Genomic DNA, 22,820 nt, shown 5'->3' with positions numbered 1-22,820 from the left:
TCCCTGTTTGCCCGAGGCCAGAGTCATTACTTTCCTCTCCTTTGCTGACCACGTAGGTCTTCAGACTGCTGGCTTTCTCTTGGAACAGCACACGACTCAGAACCCAGGCTAACTAGGCTTTTTCTCACACCATCAACTTGGCTCTTTCTCCCGATGAAGTCTCTAGGCTAACTAGCCCAGCACATCTCTGGCACCCATGGGACAAAAAGGCAATGGAGACAATAAAAACAAAGATTGTATTAAGGGTGAGAAAGCTGAGGGGAGGCAATCTGAATATTTTAATATTTTTATTGAGTTTTATTTATATACAGTAAAATTAACAAATCATAACTATACATCTTGATGAATAACGTATATACATATATATGTAGATATGTATGTATGTATCTATCTATATATGTATATATGGCCTCACTTTTTCATTCAAAAATTAGACCATCGTCTATCATGAAGCTACCGATTCTGTACTTTTATAAGAGGCAAATAATTAGAGTGGCAAAAAACAAAAAACTCCAAGAAAGCTAAACTCCCATACAATGCATGGCATGATAACAAATCATGACAATGACATTTTAATCAGAAATAATTCCAACATGTGTGTCTACCACGTGTTGGGTACTTTTCTGAGGAATAGGACTACAAAAGTGAGCACGTCTCACAAATATGTGTAAGTCATCAAAAAGCAAGATTAAATAATCATCAGCATCCTGTGCTTGCCAAAGAGGGGCAGTAATAAATGGTTAAGTAGAAGTATTAAATGTATGTGCTTAAAGAGCTAACTTCTAACTGTCCAGAAAATTAGCTAAATGATAACTGAATTGATACTATATCACCTTTGTCTTCCCCAGGCACATGGGAGGAGGGCAATGTTAAAATAATTTATCTGAGACCTTAAAGTTCAAATTAAACTCCACTGAAGTATTTCAATACACAAGATTTTAAGCACCTTCAAGAAAAATACACTCTATGAAGACAACAAATATACAGTAAATAAGCAAGGCGCAATAATATGGCACTAAAAAGAGGGTGGTACAAAAAGAGAAAGAGGAAGATGAGAAGAATTATAACAGTAGAGAAACTCTACTGGAGCAGAACATGGCCATCTTGTCAGAAACTGTAAGACTAGGTACAAAATTCAGACCTGGGTGGTCTTTTTGAAGGCTTGGGTCAAAAGGAGGGATAAAGAGCATTAAATAGTTAAGAGCATTAATAGTAAGAACATAACACTTGGTGGCAAGATATATCCAAGGCAGAGTGAAAAGACCAGTCTAGCTGAAAATTGTTTGTACTCTGGAATGTGCGAGATAAGAGCCTGGAAGGTCAAACTGAACAATTTAGATGTCCTCTCTAGGCAATTAGGTATTAGAAGTTCAGGAGAGAAGCGCAATGAAAACAAAAAGCATTTTTGAAAAAGTATAAATCTGGCAGCCATATGGAAAATAGAGCGAAGGGGCAAGAGGTGAGAAGCAGGAAGTGGAGACTGCTCTAACAGTCCTGGCCCAGTAACAGCCTAGATGAGAGAAACGGCAATACAAAAAGGGAGAAGGGATCAATCGTGGATGGAGACTCAACAGCATTCAGTAACTCTGAACAGAGGAAAACCATGTAAGACACGAGTTAAAGACGACTTCAAGGTTTTCAAGCTTTAGAGACTGGAAAAGTTACTGTAAATAAAGAAAAAAGAATGAATCCCTTTTTAACACATTGAGGTTGTAGTATTTTAAAAGGGGATTCATTATTATAGTAGGTAAGCCCAGTAGTACGCCTTTTGAGCAGCTGGAAATATTGAATTGCCAAAGCCATGAGAAAATTCTGAAGAACTGCAAAGGCTTGAGGGACAAGTTTGCATACCTTTTAAGACACCAAGTAACGTCATTACATGCTTTAGAGAAACATACAAAAATATTGGCACAAAAAAACGAAGCGATTTTCTAACAGGCTATGCTGCTTTATGCCCCCATGCTTCTACATATGCTGATCACTGCCCGGAATGCCCATCTTCTATCTAGTATTGGGAAATTTTACTTATCCTTTAAGTGTCAGGCCTCTGTGTTAGAAAGCAGGGATAGGTGTATACATTATTTCATAGATTCCAAGGATTAGAGAACCAGGAAATAGAGGCAGGTGTAGATATCAATGCAGTGGAACAGAGATAAGGAACAGAGAACTGAACTGGGAGCAACACATAAACCTACACCCCAACTGCAGCTCTCAGAAGAAACCACCCAAAAAAAAGAATAATTCACTCATACATTTTGCATAGATAAAATTCACATGGGTGTTAAAAAAACACACACAAAAAAAAACCAACCCTATGTTAGTAAGGAGAAGACAGATCATCATCCAGAGGATTCTGAGAAAATTAGCTATGGAAAGTATCTACAAAATAAAAAAATAAATAAAAAAAGCCGAAAGAAAACTTTAGGAAAGAGATTTATAGCTGCAACAGAATATAATATAATATGAATTCTACATAATGGAACAGAAATACAATAAGGAAAAAAAGAGGTGACTAGGGCAAGGAAAAACTGTAACGGTTCATCTGAAATAATAAAAGATTAAAACCCATAGTGGAGGGGAAAAAAAAGACAAATGGATATCAGGAAATCAAGTGAGAATGGACCCATTCTGAGAGAGCTTCTTTTCTAAAGAAAAATAGAACAAATGTAAAATAATAAAAAGAGGACCACAGGTAAAACCAATAAAAAAAAATACTTAGAGGACAGATAAATATAGAGAGCAGAGACAGGGTAACTAAAATATTAATCATTATTTCTCCTTTGGGGAAAAAAGGAGCAATACACCTGCCATGACATGACATCTACACCTGCCTCTATTTCCTGGTTCTCTAATCCTTTGAATCTATGAAATAATGTATACACCTATCCCTGCTTTCTAACACAGAGGTCTGGCACTTAAAAGATAAGTAAACTTTCCCAATACTAGACAAGAGATGGGCATTCCAGGCAAGTCGTTTTTTAAAACTTTGTAAAAAGGATAATCAAAAATAAATTTGAAGAAAACTTTGTGTATGTGTGGAGGGGAAAGGTAATATATACTGGGCTAAAAAGAACTCGTCAAGCCAATAAATGCAGGAGTGATGAAATTAGACTGTCCCCATTTTGCAGCCCCTAATGAAATAATGGATCTGGACAGAGCTCATCACTGGCTGCTAAAGCCCTTAGGTGTAGGGCACACGAGGACACACCCAATGCACAAATAGGGCTGCCAAAACCCAAACTGACTCACTACTAACTCACTGATCAATTTCAGCATCATAAAGTGAAAGACAACCTGGCATTATATGCCTTCTGAATCCAAGCCTCTGGACCCACCATAAGAATGCAATCAACAAAATCCAAAATATGGGAAATTCTATAGCACAACTAACCTTGTTTCTTCAAATAAAAGCGGGAGGGGGGGGGGATATGTAGATTAGAAGAGACATAACCACCAATTACAATACATTGACCTTGTCTGGATCTTGAATTGAATAGACCAACTATAATAAACATTTCTGACACATTAAGGAAAATCTGAAAAGTGACTGAATATTTGATGATACAGAATTCTTCTTTTTTAGGCAGATAATAGTCACAAATCCCTGAAACTGTTGCTGAGAAGCAAGAAGCTGAACAGAACTTTCAGCATGAGCATGCAAGGCTAGGAGAACAAAATTAAGAGTTCTGGCAACCCAGGATGAGGGTAATACCCCAGGCTTTCAGTTGGGACCCCGATGGCTACACCCTAAGAGTTAAAAGTATATCAGAAGTAGACCAGCCTGCAGCATAGTTGGGAAGCATGTCAATCCCTGACTGATGGACACATGCTAGCCCCCTTAGCTTAACTGCCTACCCAAAGCAGAACTCTAGAATGAGCTTAATGACATCCAGACCATCAAATTACCTTCGTAATTTTTTATATACAGTAACTGGTACATAAGGCAACAGGTGTAACTCATAAGATAATTATTAGTTATAATTAAAATATAATACATCTGGATCCCCTGTGAGTCTATTTTTATTTATAATATGTTCAAGTAATTAAAAGACATGATTGAGAATTCTGACAAAGAATTAGAAACTATTAAAAGAAAACTCAAATGAAAATTCCAAAGCTGAAAAACAGTAACTGAAATCAAGAATTCAATAGATGTGTTTAACAGCAAATTAGATATGGCTGAAGAAAGAATTAGTTAGCTGACATTTTAATCAGAAGCACACATCCAGACTGAAGCATGGGAGAAAACAGGATGAAAATATAGAAGAATCTGAGAGATATATGGGACATAATGAAAATGTCTGACGTATGAGGTATTTGAGTCCTAGGAGAAGAAAAGAGAGAATGGAGCAGAAGCAGTATCTCAAGAGATAATAGCTAAGAATTTCCCAGAACTGTCAAAAGGCATCAAAGCCAGATTCAAAAATGCTCCCAGCTCCAAGCAAAATGTACAAAAGAAAAGCTTTCCTAAGCATATCAGAGTAGATAATTAAACAAATCCTGTTCCCCTGAAAGCCAAAGGCAGAGAAAATTTTAGAAATAGCCAGTACAAAGAAAAAATGTTACCTTCAAAGAAACAACAATAAAACTATAAGCTGAATGCTCAACAGATAAAAGATGGAAGGCAGAACACAATGCAATGGTATCTTCATAAGGCTGAAAGAAAACAATTGCCATCTTTCAAATCTAAATCCAGGTGGAAAAAAAGCTTAAAAAATGAAGATGAAATACAGACACTGTCACACAAATAGAGACTTTTTCTAAATGAAAGATGGAAACTAAGAGATGTAGAAAAAAATGAAAATAGAAAGTAAATGGATAAAACTAAATGGATACTGACTAAGACGGAATAAGTAGCTTGTGGGTTTTAAAATACAGAGAAATAAACAGCAGCGGCACGTAACTTTGGGAGTGAGGAGTCAATGCAGTTCCAGTGTTCTGAGGTCCAAGCAAACAGTAACCTCAAACAAAGTAAACTTTGCAAGAAGCATTACTAAAAATGAAGATTATTTCATGATGATTCACCAGAAAGATATAAAAATTCTACATTTCTACATATGTGGTTACATAACTTCAACATGTACACAGAAAAAACGGACAAAACTAAAAAGAGAAAGATGTTAACAGTAACTGACAGAACAAGCAGGAAAAAAACCCCAAAACCATAAGAACACGTAAGATTGAACGACACTGCGCATATAAGAGACACTAACTGCAGATGTGTGTTTTTTAAGTGCACAATGACTTCTTATCCAAACTCATCATATGAGGACTACATAGCAAGTCTAACAAATTACAAAGGACTGAAATCATTCTCCCCTGAATGTTTCTATTCTCTGACCACTGGGGGATTATATATATTAGAAATACCAAAATGAACCTGAAAATCCCCTTAATTTGGATATTAAGCAATTTTCTTCTAAGTAACCTGTAGAGTCAATGAAGCCATCCTCATTATTTTGAACTGAGTAATAAAAACACAACATATTAAAATTTGTAGACTACTACTGCTAATTAAAGCTTATTGCTTACAATGAAACTATAGCTTTTAAAGTACATATTAGAAAATGAACACCTGAAAAAAACCCCAGTGATCTACGTATCTATCTCAAAACTTAATGAACAACAAATTAAACCCATAGAAATGTGTTGTTAGGCGATTGCGTCCTTGTGTGAACTTAACACAAACCTGGATGGTAGAGCCTACTACACACCTGGGCTCTGTAGGGGAGGAAAAATAATTTTCTCTCCTACTGGGTTCCTGGCTGAGACATCCCTGTGATAAAAGATTAACAGGAAAAAACAAATCAAAGTTTAATAACATGTATACCTTCCATGGGAGAGACCCAGGAAAACTGAGTTAACTCGCCAAAATGGCTGAAGCCACTACATTAAATACCAGCTCCAGCTGAAGACAAAAAGATGTTGGGGGTGGGGGTGTCAGTCACAGGAGGTGACCAGGAAAAGCACAGTAAACAAGGGTAAGGTTGTTATGCAGATGTCTTCTGAATATTTAAGCTTTTCTAGAAGAGATAAGGTCATCCCCCTCTTCCAGGTACAAGAGGGAAACACCCTTACAGATGGAGATTTCCCTTACAAATGTAAATATCTTTTACAAAAGGTACCTTCTACCTGGTTTTCAGAGCTACTCCCTTGTCTGCTATTTCTTAAAATTAATCAGCCTAAAATAATCCTTATGCCAAAGAGATATTTTTGGTGTGACAAATCTTGTTCCCCTATAGCTCCTAGGCTACAAACGTGTACAGTATATTAAGGCTACAAACCTGTACAGTACGTTGCTGTACTGAATACTGTATGCAATTGTAACACAAAGGTAAGTATTTGTGTAAGGGGTTGCGCTATGACATTACCACCTCACTTGGTGATAGGAATTTTTCAGTTCCATTATAATCTTATGAGATGACTGTCATATATATATATATACACATATATATATATACACATACATATATGTACTATATACATATATGTACACATATATGTATATAGTACATATATGTAGTCCATCATGACCAAAACATTATTACACAACAGATGACTGTAGGAAGAACTAAAACCGATGTGTGAAAGGTACGGAATTAGGTGGTTAGATAGATTAAGAAGGAAGGGAAAAGAGGACCCACAAAAGTCAAGTCTGTTCTTTGACAAGACTAATAATATTGATAAACCTCTGATAAGACTCATTAAAAAAGGATAGAACAAATTATCAGTATCATGAATGAAAGAGAACATCACTACAAGTCCTACAGAAAATAAGAGGGTGTTATGAACAACTTCACGCTCACAAATTTGAAAATTTAAATGTTATTGCAACAACTATGTATAGTACCAGGTGGGAATTAGGCCAATGGGGGGATCACTGCATAAGTTACATATATCTTTAACCATTATGCTGTACACCTGTTAACTAATATAAAATACTGAATGTCAACTGTAACTGAAAAAATACATAAATTTTTTAAAATTTTAAAAATTAAAAAATTTAGATGAAATAGAATTCCTAGAAAAACAATTATCAAAACTGATACAAGTTTAAAATCTGAAAAGTTCTACATCTATCAAAGAAAAATTTAACCACAGAGAAAACTACATTGTTATTTTTAAAAGAAATTACATCAATCCCACCCAAAATCTTCCAGGACACATGAAGATGAAATATTCCCCAATTCATTTCATAAAACCAGAATAATCTTGACAGCAAACTATGACAAGGACATTACAAGAAAGGAAATGTTTAAGTCAGTCTCATTCATGCACACAGATGCGAAAGTCCTAAACAAAGTATTAGTAAACAGAAGTTAGGAATCTAATAATTATACATATGTTAAAAGAATACATGGTCCTTGCAAGGCTAGTTTTAACACTAAAATATGTGTGTGTGTGTATTTCACCACAATAACAAAATAACCAGGAAAATCACACTATCATCTCATTAGATGCTGGAAAAACATTTGATAAATTAACATCTAATCAGGGTTTTAAAAAATTCATCCATGCAGGTCAAAACCTAGGAATAGAATGAAACTTCCCTTAATCTGATAAAAGAATACTCAAAACAAAAACTATAGCAAACATCATTCTTTAAAAAAAGGGTTTTTTAAATTTATTTTTCAATTAAAGTTGACATATACTATTATATTAGTTTGAGGTGTACAATACTGACATTTATACCTTACGAACTGATCCTCCCCATACGTCTAGTACCCATCTGACTCCATACACAGTTATTACCACGTTATTGATTATATTCCCTATGCAGTACTTTACACCCCCATGGCTATTTTTATAACTGACAATTTGTACTTCTTAATCCCTTTCACCTTTTTCACCCAAACCCCCTACTGTCTGGCAATCATCAATTTGTTCTCTGTATCTATGAGTTTGTTTTTTCATTTGTTCTTTAGATTCCACATATAAGTGAAATCATATGGTATTTGTCTTTCTCTGTCTGACTTACTTCACTTAGCATAATACCCTCTAGGTCCATCCATGTTGTCCCAAATGGCAAGATCTCATTCTTTTTTTTATGGCTGAATAATAATCCATTGCAAATATCATCTTAATGGTGAAATGCTGAAAGCTTTCCCTCCGAGATCAGGAATGATAGATACAAAGATGCCTCTGATTACTACTTCTATTCAACAAACATCATTGAAAGTCCTGGACAGTGCAATAAAGCAAGTTAAAGTGTGAATGGAAAAGAGGGGCTATGCAGCCCACCGGACAAGCTCAGAGGGCGACGTGGCAGACCTGATAAGCTCAGTGACTGAATAACCACACAGGATGGTCTGATCATAAATTCATAACTGGGCAGGTCATGGTGGGTTCTCACATTCTGGGCCTAGAGATTCCTTAGCAAAAGGTTAATCTTTGCCCTAAGGGAGCCCTGTCGCTGTTTTTGTGCACATAAGATAACACCCTTGGAATGTCAGTAACTATCTTTTTCAGACTTCTCGGAGGCATTAACTACCTTCACAGTCAACCCCAAAACTTCTCATTTTCTTATTGCCACATACCATATCTATTTACTGTAAATGTTAAATGTTAACTATGCCATACCCACCAATGTAAAACAAGGATTATCTCTCCATTTTGATTTTTATCTAATCCTAGAGACACCCCTCCCATTTTGCTTTCCCCTGCCTTCTTAATCTACTACCAGTGGATTTAACGTAACCTTCTCCTTTGATTCCGTATTAAAAGAACTGCAAAATTGCCATTCTCCAGAGCATTTTCTCAATCCTTTGCGATTTAGCTTCTGGGCTGGTCCTCAGGTTTTGGCGCAAACTCATAAAAATTTTCTATAGGTTGGGACTTTCTTTCATTGACAAAAGAAATATATAGGAATGAGAAAGAAATCTGTCATTATTTGCGCACATTGAATATGCTCATAGAAAATCCTAAAGACTATTCAGCTCAACTATTACAATCAATAAATAAACTTAATAATGTCAGTGAATATAAAGTCAACATACAATTAATTGTACAAAACATAACAACTATTTGTACACAATGGTAACAATTAAAAACCAATATTTAGAACATCATTTAAATAGCATCCAAAAATCAAATCCCCAAAAATAAATCCAATAAAAGATGTACATGGCCTCTACAAAGAAAACCATAAAAAATATTGAGAAAAATTAAGAACTAAATAAATGGAGACTGAGCAAAGAACTACAAGATCCAATATTGTAAAGATCTCATCTCCCCCAAATTGATCTATAGAATCAACAAAATCCCAATCAAATTTCCAGTAAGGTTTGTGTGTGTGTGTGTCTGTGTGTAAAGCTTAAATAATTAAAACAATGTCTACTGACCCAAAGACAAGCACATATACCCATGAAACAGACGAGGGAGTCAACATATTTATGAATACCTGGTTTATAACAAAGGTAGCACTTCAAGGAAGCAGAGATAGGACTGGTTCAGTAAATAGCACTATGTAATTTGGAGAACTGTTTGGGGAAAAAAATTAATCATGTCCCTACCTTACGTTGTAGACAAAATTCAAGTTCAAATGGAACTGAGGCTGACCCTAAGAAATATATCACCAAATTCCTTCTTCTCTGGCTTCAAACTGAGTTAGGCCAATGGGAGACATTAGCAGGAGACTGAGGGTGGGAGGAGAATAAAGTCAGGATATTTATTGCCCAGGATCTTCCCTGCCAGTTGTCGTGAGTTGTGGGCATCCCTCCTTAGAAGCTACAATTCCTATCAGGAAGCCCTTTTCACGCAGCTACCTTCTCCCAGTTGAGGGAACCTCTTTCCTATCGTTTCTTTCGCGATCAAGTTGTATCACTAAGTGCTGGATACTGCAGGTCTCCCATTTGTTTTACATACTCTACCCACAGGTTTGTAAATCGTCCCCTTATTAAACTCTCAAAATACCTAGTTTGAGGGCCTTCTGCTTCCTGCTGAACTCTGACTAAATCAGGCATTATAAAAAGACTGAAGATATGAGTTAAAAGATATGCATATTCTCTCACTCGGGAATTGCACCTCACAAAAAGGCATGCTTATGTACACTAGGTACATGTGCAATGCTATTCACGTAAGCAATGCTCATAATGTTCCAGTTTCCAAATTGGAAAAAACAAATGTCCAAGAACATTTGGATTAAAAAAAAAAAAATTGGGTCAAAAATCTTATAATGGAATATTACATTCAAACAAAAATGAACAAAATACTTAAAACTCTTTTACTTCAGGGCCCTTTTACACTCATAGAAAGACTCCAAAGACCTTTTGTTTTCCGTATTTATATCTATATAAAATATAGATGTAAAAACTGAGTATTTGGGGCGGCCAGATGGCTCAGTTGGTTAGAGGGCGAGCTCTCAACAACAAGGTTGCCGGTTCAAATCCCGGATGGGATGGTGGGCTGGTGGGCTGTGCCCCCTGCTACTAAAGATTGAAAACGGCGACTGGACTTGGAGCTGAGCTGCGCCCTCAACTAGATTGAAGGACAATGACTTGGAGCTGATGGACCCTGGAGAAACACACTGTTCCCCAACATTCCCCAGTAAAATCTTTAAAAAACAGTTTTTAAAATGTACATTTATTCATTTTAAGTGAATAACAATGAATACATGTTAATGTAACATTTCTTGTAAAAAATAACTATGTTTTCTAAAAACAAAAGTAAGAAGAATGGTACTTTTTTTATATTACTGCAAATCTTTTATTATCTGGCTGAACAGAAAACAGCACAATTTTCCTACCTGTTTCTACATTCAATCTGTTGTGATACTTTGTTCTGGTTGAAGCATGTGAAGAAAATCAGCCTTACACGGATATACAGTTGGAAAGGAAGGAATAGTTTAACAGTCTTTTCAAGTAATTGTGGATATTCTTTGATACCACACCAAAACTCAACAAGTAATCATTTCTTAAAGATCAGATGCAATGTAGCTTCTGAAAACCTATCAATGAACTTTTCCTACTCCGTTCATCAAAATCCACTCTCCTATCTTGCATGTTGAATAAAATCTTTTACCCATGCATGATTTTATAATATCTATACATCATTTGAAAAACACTGGTTCACTGAATTATGCAAGTCTTCCAAATGGTAACAGTTCACTACATGACATTAAGAAAAAAAATCACATTCATCTCTCTCATCGGAAAGATTTTTAAGTATTGACAAACTGTCAAGTTCAGAGGTAGATAAAAGTTTCTCCAAATTCTAATTTTCATGTGAAGACTCAAATTTTATCATTGGCAACAAAAACAATCTGTTGTTTTTTTTGAAGTGACAGGTTCACTTTGTTTATTTTCAAGAAAATGTCTGCCAAATACTGCAGAGGGAGTAACCATAGTTTATCTATTAGTCATTCTATAAAATAAAAATGGTATTCTATTAGAAAGCAGCAAATGGTATTCTATTAAAACGTTTGCAACTCAACTTCAGGCTGTTCCTCAGGGCAACCACCATAGTTCAACAGGCAGCAGAAGTGCTTAATGCACACTTACCATTTCATCACATGGAATATTAAAAAGACACGTACTCAAGGGTTGAGAGTTAATAAAATCAATAATTTCTCCTCCTTTGTCAAAGACATTCTTGAGTGAAACTGGATTAAAATGACCACTAGTACAGCTTGGGGGTCACTGCTTTTTTCATGATGACGTCAGCAGTTTTCCCACCATTGCCTTTTCACTGTTGACATTAATGTCCCCAGTGAAATGGGCAAATAACATCTTCATATAGTCATGAAAATAGTTCTGACTTCATGGGTGCCCTAAAGAGGTCTTGGGAAAAACCCTAGGGGTCCACAGACCACACTTTGCTGAGCAAACAAACACAAAAAACAAAAAAACAGACACAAAAGGCTATAGAAGATTCATTCATATAACAATTCATGAACAAGCAAAACTCAACTATATTATTTAAGATTGCATACTTAGTTGATAAAACACACTGGGAGATTTTAAGGTACTTCTCAGTAATTTGATAGACCAAGCAGACAAAAATTAGTAAGGCTATAGAAGATTTAAACACAATTAAAAATCTTAGTCTAATGACCATATACAGAACCCCACACACAACAATAACAGAATATACATTCTTTAAAACACATATAGAACACTCATAAAAACGGACAACATACTTACTATATACTACACAACAATAAATCTCAACAAAAACAAAGAATATTATATGGAGTATATTCTTCGACTGTAGTGCGATTAATTTAAAAATAACAAAAAGATAACTTAAAAACCAGCATTTAGAAGTTTTAAAAGTATACTTTTAAATGATTTACAGGTTAAAGAAGAAATCATAATAGAAATTAGAAAATATTTAGAACTGAATACAAATACCACATCAAAACGTATGAGGTGAGCTAAAACGATCTGAGAGGAGACACTCACAACGCTTAAATGGTTTTATTAGGGAAAAAATGAATACTGGATGAGACAATTAGGGGAGATTAAATCCCAAGAAAATACAAGAGGGCCAGCCCGGTGGCTCAGGCAGTTGGAATTCCATGCTCCTAACGTCAAAGGTTGCTGGTTTGATTCCCACAGGGGCCAGTGCCAGATGGCTCAGTTGGTTGGAGCATGAGCTCTCAACCACAAGGTTGCCAGTTCGACTCCCGCTAGGAATGGTGGGCTGTGCCCCCTGCAACTAACAATGGCAAATGGACCTGGAGTTGAGCTGCGCCCTCCACAACTAAGACTGAAAGGACAACAACTTGACTTGGAAAAAGTCCTGGAAGTACACACTGTTCCCCAATAAAGTCCTGTTCCACTTCCCCAATAAAATCTTTAAAAATAATAATAATAATAATAATAAAAATTTTAAAAAAAGAAAATAACTATACCTGTGAATAACCTAACTTTTATTTAAATGAATATACATTATATCTTATCTATAGAAATATGTCCAAAAACGTCCTACCCAAGTTATTAAGAATGTAGGTATCATAGCACCTGAAATGATCAGTTTCAACTGACTGGTTAATTCCAAAGCCCAATATACATTTATCACAATGCTAGCAATCGTGGCCATCCGCAGCCCCATTCTCTTAATAAGATTTCTTTAAACAAGTGCTCCAACTTGAATCTTAGGTAGAAACGCTTTCTCCACCCCACTAATTGCAGACACGATCCTCCCAAACCCTTACTTCTGCTGTGATCTTAATACTTTGAGAAAAACTCAGATTCTCCTTCTATAAAGACCAAGGGGGTCCTGCTTTGGAAGGAAATTCAGAACTTCACTAAGATTATACCTGAGTTAAGTTGGAAAAACTCAAACTCAATAAAAGATACTTGCAAAGTCCTAGAAGTATCATGAGGAATGGTACATATAAAATAAACTGTCTTCTCTTTCATGCACAATTTCCTTCCTTTTCTAGTTCTCTTTTCTCTCCTGGTTGCAGGAACCTAGGGAATGTGGGGAATGAAGGTGAAGACTGGCAGATAAAGAGCCTGGTTCCTTTGCACATTCCAGTTCTCCACAACTTTTTGGTTGCCACCACATTGCCAGCCTCTCGCAAGTCACTGCACCAGGTGTCATCCAAAATAGATCTGCCGCTCAAATCTTTGATGTCAACATTATGATCTGACCACAGTCTCTGAATTTTCCAGTTTTCTCACTCCCATTACCTTCAACTTACTTGTTTGACGAGGGCGAGAAGAGAAAGGAATTGTACTAGCCCTGGAGACACAGCACTCCAGGTTCCCAGGCCTTTGCAGACCTGGGGCGAGCCTACAGATCTGGCAAAACCACACAGCCAGACAAAAATGTGGTCACTGTACACGGTGTTATTCAGTCTCAGCTGGATTCTCAACACTACACTCCAATCGTTTTCTTATCTTTGGCTTCTCCTCTTCTCCAAACCTTTTCAATTCTCCTTAAGCCACCTTCCCAACCTCTTAACTCTCTTAATTTACATCCAACCACATAGAGAGAAAAAAAAGGAGAGAGCATGAGGCTTGATTGAAACGACTCTGGCAAAGGTCATGAATGAACTATTCATTTCTCAGATTTTCCCATGGCTAGCTCCCTCCTATCAGTCAGAAACTAGCTCAAATGCTACCTTCTCAAAGAGCCCTTCACTGACCAGCGGTGGCAAAGTCGTTCTCCTGTTTACTCTATCCCCTAGGTCTGTTTCATTTCCTTATAGGATGTGTCACGAAGGCAGGGACCTGTCCTGTTCTGTTCACCACGCTCCTCAGCAGTAGGTGCTCCATAAATATTCACTAAATCAACTAACTCCTCTAGGAAAACGAGTTCTGATCTGCTCAAGTTTTGAATTATGTATGAGGTTCAGTACGACAACCCTTGCATAAAATTCTTTTCCAAATTCAGCCCATCACAATGTCAGCTTTTCTCTCTACTTCTCCTCATTCTAAATCTAAGTTCTGTCTGTACCGCCTTCTTAACATCATTGCCACCTGCATTTGCCATCCTTTCAAACCTGTCTTGTCATTCTAGATTTTTGTCAGTATCTGGCCTGCAGGTTCCCTCTCCACCTTAACCCTTATTGTTTTCAGTAACTTCTACATGGCCAGTGACATCAGCGACCGCAACATACATGTATGTGTCAACCACTAACCACAGCACAACCCAGGCCTCACTCTTACCCTGAACTGTTTCCTCTCAAAAATCTCAGTACTCATCGTTCCCACTCCCCTATACCCAGTGACCTTGTTCTTGCTCCTCGCTGAAACTTCTAAGTTTGCAGCCCCTTCACTTTACACTCCTGGATATACACTGGATTTCCTACCAATTTGCTGTCAGTGTCCTACTATTAATGCAACTGTTGGTCCCATATTAAACGCCCTGGTCTTTTGGCCACCTGCTGTTCCCCATCTTATGCTCCAGAACACTACTACAAGTCTTCAAACACCATTTTAATATATTTGATTTCAGACTGGATTATTTAAAATTACATGTGAAGATTTAAAGCAAAGCAAAACTTGGGGTAAGCAGGAGACTTTCTTTGATAGAAATAACGTTAAACAGAGAGCGTGGGCATTCCACATTCTCATTCGATGACAGTATATATAATTTACATTAATTCCCAGTCACCACTTCACATGATTATTTAAAGGGAATACTTACATAGATAAGTCCTGAATAGTAACGATCCTTCAGATTATGTAAAACAGAAGCTTCATTCAAACACGTCAATTCTGCCATATCCTCCACCTTGGAAAACTTAGGTGGGTTCATCTTCTGAATATCATCTTTGTTGACCATTGCTTTCTTTCCGTTCTCTGCCAACTCCACCATAACTTCATCTCCCCGTTCTTCTTTGATACTAGCGGCCTCAAAACCATGGCGTTCTGATGGAATCCATACTAGCTTTTTAGCCGTCCAATCAGCCTGAGTGGCAGGGTTATAGATGACAGCCCTGTCCACAAAGAGATACCTCTCGGGATCTTCAAGTCCACTTCTCTGGGCCATTGTAAACAGAAGGATTCAAGAGCAATTGCCTCTATGAGAAGAGGAGGAGAAAGTTAGATATTTAAAAATATAAAATGCTTCACACATTTTACTCTTCTAAGAAACTTAAAACACAACCCTTGGTACACAGAAAGCACAATCTTTGAGTTAAGGAGTTGGGCTATTCCTCTTCACAGCCATACTAACCAAGTTTGCAAGGTAAATTTCAGGGGTGACCACAAATTATGACTCTGGTTGTCTGAAGACCACTCAAGGCGTGCCCTCAGTCACTGAGGGCTGAAAAACAAGCAGAAGGAAAAAGCAAGGTTCCAGTTTGCCTTTTTTTCCTCTTCATCTTCTCTTTTGCTCTCACCACAAATTAAATAGAGAGTTCAGAAGGGAAAGGAGAATGAAGAAAAAGAAAACAGATTTATAATAAAAGGCCTATGGAGTGGTACCCGAATTAGTGTGATTACCAGGATACAGCTACAAAAAGCATGACTGCCAGCAGAGTAAAGCATCAGGTCTAAAATGAGCCTCCCATTCTACCCTCGGACCACAGACTCCAGGTTCTTCCTTACAAGTACCCCACGGCAGTCTCCCTATGGCTTCTCCATGGCCCGTGGTCTTAATGTGATCAAATGAAGCCAGAGGACAAGCGTAACTTGGCTTCACCCGACAGCCTTTCAAGTATGCTATTCAGGTCTCCACTCCCATTCCTGCAGCTGCTCCCACTCCCTCGGCCTTCTCTTCAGCATTCCGTCCTTTGTCAGGACTCATTCCCCTACCCTGCGCTCTCACCTCTAAGTAGACTCCATGAGCTTAAATGCCCTTTTAGGAGTGTGGGGCCCAGGAGCAAACATATTCTAGACATGGTCTGACCAGTGCAGAAGAAAAAGAAGCCGTTAACAACCTGGGGAAAGCTCTGTTCCTGTGACTTTTACAAGTAATGTATGTCAAGACCTAACTGGTTTATTGAGCATCGTTCACTGCTGGCTCATAATGCCGCTCTAAGCTACCTCTCCTCCTATACTTGGGCAATTGGCTTTTTGGATCAAATGACAAGACTTTACATTCATCACCCACCTTTCTGATGTGACTCATCATTCCTGCCTGACAGTATCTTTCTGGGACCCAATACCATCATTAAACACTTTTGTTAATACTCCAAATTCCAGGTTATTACAAATTTCATTAAGCATGGTTTCCACAACTTCATCCAAATCAATGCAAGAAGTCAAATGAGTGCCTATTCTTGTTCTAGAAAACCCTCCCAACTTCGCCCTCCCCCAGAACTAGGGTTTCCAGGCAGGAATTCCCACCCGTGAATTTTTTTCGCTTTCCCATTCCCGAATCCCGAGAAAAGTTGGTCGGGAAATCGGCTCCTTGAACCCAGGTGGTTGGTAGTGTTAGCTGTCGCTTTGTGGAAATGATTCATCGTGGAGAACAGAAAACAGTTTATATCTCGGGATTCGGGAATGGGAAAGCGAAAAATTCCTGCGAATGGGCGGGAATTCCCACCTGGAAACCCTGCCCAGAACTAATAGGGCTTCTTTGTAGGCAAAATAGAAGGCTGCAAGGTTAACTATAAAGTAACCCAAAGTTGTTAAAAGGTTCTTAACCTTGAGTCTATAGACAAATTTCAAACTCCATGAAATCACTGAAATGGTATAAAAATGTACATTACTGTGTGTGTGTGTGTGTGTGTGTGTGTGTGTGTGTGTGTATTTACTAAGGCGAATACTCAACCTCCTTCAGATTCTTAAAGGGATCTACCTGTGCCCCAAAAGACTAATCACTGATAGTGGGCACAGATACTAGCCCTTTCACCCCTAAAAAGCATTTACTAGAATCAAATAGCTAAAATTCTTTAGAAATTATTTGTTTCTATGTAATGCATTACAAACACCCATGCTCTAGAGCGTGGTTCTCAAACTTTGGCATGTGCACCAGCACCAACTAGAAAGCTTATTAAAATACAGATTGCGGGGTTTCATCCCCAGAGTTTCTGATTTAGTTAAATCTAGGGTAGAGGCTGAGAATTTGCATTTCTAACAAGTTCCCAGATGATGCTGATACTGCTGGTCCTGGGACCACACTTTTGAGAACTCTCGCTCCATCGTTCTCTGGCTGCCAGGATGAGCCACTGTTACTCACAGGCATTGGAGGCAGAAAAAAAGGTTGAAACCAATGTTCTAGACTAATTCATAACCTGATTTAAAGAATATGCTAATGTTCTATGGACTACGGACTTGGATTAAAAAAAAAAAATCACAAAATAAAATAGAGAAAAAAAATCACAAAACATGTAACATCAAGACTTTTACAAATAAAATTGCTAACATGTTTTATAACTGAACTTGCATTTGCCTTCTTACAGAAAATATTCATGGACACACGCACATTCTGAAGAATGGTTTTAAAAGCCTACCTCTAGGGACTGCTCTAATAGGATTGCTAACAAGTTTTCTATCCTTCCAACTTACACACTACACACCGTTAAGAAGGCATGGCTTTGAAGTCGGACTTATCCTAGATGAATTTAGAGACAATGGAACACACTCTGCCTTCAGGAAGGACATCCTATTAAGAGAAAATATCTAATTATAAAATATGATAACAAGTTACTGTTATTATTCTTATTAGGTATAAACTGTATATCCAACACAACACTTAGGAAAGTGTCTTGCTGCCAGCAGGCATACACACATTTCTTTAATTTTATTCAGGCACGTTTGATAAATTTACAACGTACCAATTTGATAAAATGATTTTTAAATAAATATATAATTTACTCAAACACCTGCTCTAGAAATGATCTATACTATTCTAATTTATAGGCACTTGCTAAAAAAATTTTTTTTAAAGGAACAAATACTCACTGGGTCTTCACTGGGCAATGGGATTACAAATTACTTTTACTTTCTCAGAGTTTTCCACAACTAATTAAACACTGTGAGGACAGTTTCCTGTTCCTTGCTACGCATACGGGTGAGCACTTAGCCTAGTCTCTGGTCCAAGGAGGGGATCGCTACCTATTGATTAAAAACACTCCCGCGAGTGGCCCCTACCCTCAGAGTGAGCTTTAACTTTTCTTCCACAACCAAAAACCTACCATCCCTTAAAATCCTGACCCAAACGCCACCCTTTCAGAAGTTTTTTTTCAGGTCAATCTGGCAATTTCCTCCTTATCCTTTTCCTAACATTTTGCGCTCCTCTTGGCATTCTTCTTGCCCTGCCTCAGAGTGCTTAGCAAGTAGTAGGTATTCAAATTGTTGTTTAATTGATAGTGATCATAAGGCCAGCGAAGGTTTTTTGTTCATTGTAACTCTTCACTTGTGATCGTCAAATATGTTGTATTTTCTTCATTCTGTTATACATTTGGGACCCAATCTTGATAATACTGGCATTTAACAGTGAACCACTCCCAAATGCTTTGCCTTGTGGAAAGGATAACACCACAATTTTTAAAATAGCAAACACTGTCGTTATAGAGCACTAATTACGAGCAGACACTGTTCTAAAAGTTTACATATATCAACTCTTAACCCTCACAATAGCGCTATGTAGGTACTATCAGCATCTTCATTTTACAGATGAGGAACCTGAAGGTACACAGAAAGCCAATAACCAGCCTAATGTCACAGAGCTAACACATAGCAGAGCTGGGATTAAATTGAGTTCAGTTCCCGTGTTCCTTCTACAACAATAGAAGGCAAAAGGGAGGTAATTTTGAAGGGCACATTGTATACTATATACTACATCTTTACTAAATGAAAACCCCATCGATTAAGGCTTCAAGAGTACAGGCTCAGCCAATAAACATACTCGTATATTCTGGGAAATGCTGTACACTTTGTAGAAGGGGGGGGAACCCTATACTTAGGATAAAAAGGAATAAATAGGAATCTCTGCAGGAGACATAAAGACAACCCAAAGGTTCTTGGTATCATTTCAAATAAGTGCCTAACGATAGTTAAATCATTTATCTGTGTATGAATTAGCCCCCTACAGTCAAAAGCCCCATCCCCTTCAATGCTTTTAGGGGCACCCACCCCTGGGATCCTTCCCACAAGGCCATTTTTGACTTCCAATGAAATGCGACCCAGCAAATTTCTCAACCGCCTCCCAGCCCCTACTATAGGTATGGGCACAGGAAAACAATTCAGTTTTATGAATATCTTACATATAAAAAACCAGAAACAAAATGATGAACAAATTTCCTATGATAGAGCATCCCTCTAAGACAGATAAACTAACACAGAATTGTCCCTATTTGTGTAACACTACTGCTGAGGTCACTTACATTAGAGACGTGCAAGATTGCTAATGAATCAAAACACTTATTTTCTGAAACTTAGACCTGTAATACCAGGAATTTCAATTCTTCATACATGACAAGAAAGTACATAAACCACAGTCGCATATAGTCTTTCACCATACAACATGCCCTTCAAAATTTCCTCCATCTCACCTTCCAGCCAGTCTGTCTTCATTGTAATGATTTCCCTAAGGAGCCCAAATAAAAAGCCAGGCTCTCGGGTCACATCCCTTTGCTGCAAAAGCTAGTGCTGTATCGCACAATTACACCATATGCTTTCTCCAGATAAGCACGGGGAAGAACTGAATTTAAGATGCAGAAGTAAGGAGATGCATAAAATGGCCACTTTTCCAGAATCCAAGACAGGGCACACTTAAACATCAAAAGCATGGGACTAAAAGGATAATTAACAAAAGCAGATTGATGAAGGCAATAAAACAATAAAACAGATTAAAGTTTTCCAGAGTGAGATACTATCAAGCATAATTAAGCCTGACTCAAAGAATCCTCAGTTTCAATGTTAAAAAGCAAAATCTCGGCAAAGCCAAAGTATTATATTTAGTATTATATTATTCAGCGAAAACAGCAGTCTTTGTTTCATTTGCAGTCTGGATCTACCCCGCCTGCTTTCCCTTACCCCACCCCACCCCACCCCCTTCCATCAACCGCAGTGATCTTGAAGGGAGCTGCAGAGGCCCTAAGAAACAGAGATAACGGTCATAGGCAGAGGCCACGTTACCCAAATCTCACCAGCTGAGCTCAGACCCACCGAGTCGCCAACCTCCTTCCTAAGGCCCTAGTTCCCAGACAGGCCAGGCTGGGGCCCTCCGCGGTCCCTGGGCCGCATCCACCCACCACAGGCCCACAAAAGCCCCCGCACACGCCAGGACTCCGCGGCTTCAACTTCCCTCCGACCCCATTCCAGTCCAATTTTATGGGATCCGGGTGTGACCCCAGATGCAGAAGGCCAGGGAGGCTCTGCGGCGAGCCATTCCCAGATCGCTTACACAATAAAGGGATCCCGAGCCGAGGGCTGACCCTCCCCCCGACCGCCGTGCTGCAGCGCGCCCCCGCCACATTTCCCGCCTCACCCCCCCAAACTGCCAGGGCCTCCCCCGGCGTCCACCCCCGGCCCCGGCGGCCCACAGAGCGCGTTAGAAGACGCCCCCTCCCGCTCTCCTTCCTGGGCACCCGCGGAGCCCGACCTTCCCCACGCTGGAGGCCAGGTCCTCAGACCCTCACCCGCCGCGCGCTTTCCCCGCGGCGCAGAGCCCCTGCCCTCCGGTCCCCTCCAGCCTACAGGTCCGGGGCGCGCCGCTCGCCTTGCGAGCCCTCGGCGAACCGCTCACCGCACCCTGGGTGCCGGACCCGGCCTAAGCCACCCAGCAACCACCAGGGGCCCTTCCTGTCCAGAGACCCCTACCCCCACCCCACCCCCCACCGGGATCGCGCTTTCCAGCCCGCCCAGGACTCCCTTCCCTCCTGGGAGGCAGACACTGACTCGCGGGACACCCTGAGACCCCCAGCAAGGTCCCAGATCCCCTCAAGCCCGCGGCCCACGGACCCCACACACCGAGGACCAGCTCCCCACATCCCTACCCCCCGATCTCTATGTCCAGCCTCCCAGGGGTCGTCCTCCCGCACACCCAGGCCCCGATCCCTGCAAGGGTCTCACTCTCAAGGACCTCATTCCCCGCCTCTCCAGGGGTCTCTCCACCCACTGCGGTCCCGTTACCCAACTCCCCAGGTCCTTCCCGGCGCGAATCCACGGCTCCTACAGCACAAACCCTCCGCCCCGAGCCCCCTCGGGCTTCCCCCGGCTCCAGCTTCAGCTCCGTTCCTGCCCTCCAGTGCCGCCCGGTCCTCCAACCTGGGATCCTTCTCTCCCCCACAAACTGTCCCCTCTCCCCCGGCCGTCGCACTCGGACCCGGACAGGCGCACCTCTCACCTTCAGCCGAAGATGGTGGCGCCGGCGCACGTCCCCAGCCGCGACCACAGATCCGGCGCCTCAGTCCCAAACCCACCGCTGCCTCCGCCGGGCTCCTTTAGCACTGCTGCTCGGAGCTGCCCCACCCACCCCCACCCTCATTGGGCCAGCTCGACGCCCGTCACCGCCGCCCCCAGACCCACTGGTCCGTTTGCGCGCCCATCTCCAAGGGAAGACGTTAGCAACCCGAACGAAGCTACCTTCCCAAGGTCCGCTCCCTCCACCCACCTGAAATGATGCTCATTGGCTCCCGCTCCCAGCCCAGGCCGCGGGGGCTTCAATCTCATAGGCTGCCGAGCACGCCCGTCATAGATTCCAGGAGGTGCGGCCGGGGCACTCGCGGGCGATTGGCTGGCTCAGGCGGAGATGGACAGCTGAGGCTGGCTGGGCGCCCGGTGATCCCGCGGGGCAGCGGATACAGCCCCTGTTAGGGCCGCGGCCGTGCCGGCAGTGGGGCAGGTGTACCGCGGCCGATGCCCGGAGCTCTGCCTGGATGCACCTCGCCCTGGCGTCGGGCCACCGCAGCAACACACTCCAGTGCCTGCTGCCCGCTCTGCTGGCCGCAGCCGGCGTGTCCGTCAGTGGGACCGGCTTCCACCGCCGAGTCGCCGGCCCCAGGCGCTGCCGGCTGGGGCGGGGCGGGAGCGCGGTCCAAAGGCCTTACGTCACCCCCGGGGCTGCGGGGGGTGGGGACCGCGGCTCTGCGGCTCACCTGCAGTGGGGGAGGGGAGGCAGGGCTGGGGTGCAGCTCTGCCCATGCGCACGGGCTCTGCGGGGGACGGGGGCGGAGGGGAACCGACTGGGGTCAGCGATTCGGCCACTGTCGCCATCCTGGGGCTCCGGTTCACCTTGCCTAAGTCCGCCGAGCGCCGGCTGCTGAACAGCTTCTTCCTCCGCTACCGCAGTTTTGGTGTTTGCGAAGGGAGGGGCCTTTCTACCCAGCCTCCTGGCTGAGCTGAGATTCCAGAAGAATAAGAAGCGAACCCGCCTTGGAGAGAAGACGGGAAAGGACTTCATTCACCTCATTCATTAGTTCATTCATCAAATGGAGCCCCCTACATGAGAGGGGCTATGAGGAGGTTCCGCAG

The 22,820-nt window shown here is 40.8% G+C and overlaps 1 protein-coding gene across 9 annotated transcripts in view; it reads right to left on the bottom strand.

Annotated features, from left to right (window-relative positions):
- MYH10 (myosin heavy chain 10) overlaps positions 1–22,369 on the bottom strand; it is a 127,210-nt gene extending 104,841 nt beyond the window's left edge. Inside the window, exons 1-2 of one of the 9 annotated variants that reach the window (XM_081028953.1) lie at positions 21,961–22,369; positions 15,100–15,475 (exon numbers count right to left, since the gene is read on the bottom strand). In XM_081028953.1, coding sequence (XP_080885079.1) covers positions 15,100–15,444 — 345 coding nt within the window. In that variant the 5' untranslated portion in view covers positions 15,445–15,475; positions 21,961–22,369. The other 8 variants (XM_081028955.1, XM_081028951.1, XM_081028949.1 and 5 more) reach the window with 8 other exon arrangements.
- Between the last annotated feature and the right edge of the window lie 451 nt (positions 22,370–22,820).

This window comes from Rhinolophus hipposideros, assembly GCF_964194185.1.
Source record: "Rhinolophus hipposideros genome assembly, chromosome: 20".
NCBI lineage: Eukaryota > Metazoa > Chordata > Mammalia > Chiroptera > Rhinolophidae > Rhinolophus > Rhinolophus hipposideros.
This window is presented reverse-complemented; position numbering and strand designations above follow the sequence as displayed.